The sequence below is a fragment of the Capsicum annuum genome, unplaced genomic scaffold (genome assembly GCF_002878395.1).
Source record: "Capsicum annuum cultivar UCD-10X-F1 unplaced genomic scaffold, UCD10Xv1.1 ctg991, whole genome shotgun sequence".
Lineage (NCBI taxonomy): Eukaryota > Viridiplantae > Streptophyta > Magnoliopsida > Solanales > Solanaceae > Capsicum > Capsicum annuum.
The window spans coordinates 1-1930 of NW_025896000.1; the positions used below are offsets into that span (position 1 = coordinate 1).

The 1930-nt window shown below is 39.7% G+C and overlaps 1 protein-coding gene across 1 annotated transcript; it reads right to left on the bottom strand.

The window, feature by feature from the left end:
- Positions 1–28: 28 nt before the first annotated feature.
- LOC124895725 (importin-5-like) lies at positions 29–1924 on the bottom strand. Its single transcript, XM_047406155.1, has 5 exons — positions 1322–1924; positions 964–1167; positions 494–598; positions 332–397; positions 29–247 (listed from the first exon to the last, which is right to left on the bottom strand). Exons 1-5 carry the CDS (start codon positions 1901–1903, stop codon positions 65–67), a joined length of 1140 nt encoding a protein of 379 aa, XP_047262111.1. The 5' UTR covers positions 1904–1924; the 3' UTR covers positions 29–64.
- Positions 1925–1930: the final 6 nt, after the last annotated feature.

Sequence of the window (1930 nt, forward strand, 5' to 3'; positions counted from 1 at the left end):
AAAAACATTATCAAAAGAAGTCCACGTCGAGAAATGAATGAATGAATGAATAAGACCACACAAATCATAGCTGGGGGGACACCTGTTTTATGTCATCTTTGAATTTCTCTTTGCCAACAGCCATCCCCACAGAGCTTATGCACTGCAAGGCGTTGTGTCCAAGCGCTTCATCTGATTTGTCATTTGCATTTACCAGTAAAGCTTTCAGGTATGGCATTACGAAATCGTAGTACTTATGGAAGTGCTCCTGTTGAAGTATGATATATTAGCCCGAGTCCATAACATAAGTAGAAGTATAATTGAGGCAAAAATAAATGCAAGTAGGCAATACCTTTGACAAATCAGCTATAGCACCTAGTGCAATTAATGCTTCTTCATGTACCATCTGATTGTCATTCTGCATTTTACACAAACAACTATGAGTAGGAAAAGATGGCATGATTTGCTATAAGTAATCCACCTTTATGACATGGTGGTGTCTATATTTGCATACCTGAAGAAGTACGACCAGTTTTTTAAGTAACCCATCCACGTAGGGTTCGATAGTTTCTGGACTTTCAAATTGACAGAAAATCACAACAGAAGCAGCTGCAAATGCCTAAAAAAATGACAGAGAGTTAAACTAGTAAATTAGTATCGTGAACTGAATGAAGAAGTAACGACACGTCTGTACCATATTCTTTACACAGTGAATTGTTCAAACTCTATTTAAGGGTCACTTTAGGTACTCCCCTGACATATCTCGCTGTAAGGATAACTTCCATTAAGGCAAGAGCATTATGTAGACCAAATATAGTCATAGCTTATATTTCAAGAAGTGCGCTATTAAGGCTACATAAGTTAGAATTCTAATTATACGAGACTATAAAGGGAAGTTTGACAAATATCCATTCTTTTGCCTCATGTTCTAGAAAATTACAATGTGGCAATGAGCATAAGGAATCATATCATCATAGGTCAGACCTGCACTCGAGGATTTTGACAATCATCCATAGCTGCAGCTAATGCAGGCAATATTTGGTTATGGTATTGTGCTTGTAAATGTGGACAAAAGTGTATCAACAACTGGTGAATTGCATGAACAGCAGCCCATCTCACTCGTGGATGCGGATCGTGGAAAGAATGGAGAACCATATTCACAAATTGCTCCAGATACCTGATCATCACCTGTAAACAGTGAAACCATGGATTCAAATAGTAGCCTAAGGAGGCAAACTATGTTTTCTGTCCTAGTAGTTTGCTACCAAAAAGGAGTTTCTCAAATGCCGCATGATCATCCCAACGTAATCATGACAAACACACTAATGTGACAAATTTGTACCTTTGAGCTACCTTCAGATATCTGAGCAATTGCTAGCAGAGCAGCGTGACGTTTCTCCCACTCAGGGGCAACCAAGTATGAAGGCAGCTGCTCCATTGCAATAGGAGTAACAGTTTTTCCACCTAATGCAATTGATAACCGTTTTAAACAATTTAGACCAAAAGAGCAGCTCTTCGTCGCCCCTGAAACTTCATGCTGTTTCTCCGTACAATGCCAACTAGGTTCATCATTATTCCAAACAGGTTCAGCAGTATGAAAGCGAGGTTCATCCTTGATATCCAGCGTTAAATTTAATAAGATAGCAAAACAAGTGTTAGTAAACAAAGGCACCTTCTTCATCATGCCAGGAACCTTCTCCTTAGCCTCGACCAAAGTTAACATAAACTCAACGGCCAAGTGCCTAATCTCCTCTTCCAAACTCTTATTCTCAGCTATCTCAAACATTGTACCTACAATGACCACTAGTTGACGTCTCAGGAATTTAGGCTCATTCCTCGCCAACTCAATGAAAAGATTCAGCACATTCACTGCTGCATCCTCCAGGTCATTGTTGCTCAACACATCAGTCAACGTCCTCATCATACCTGGCAACAGATCCTGAAACTGTGC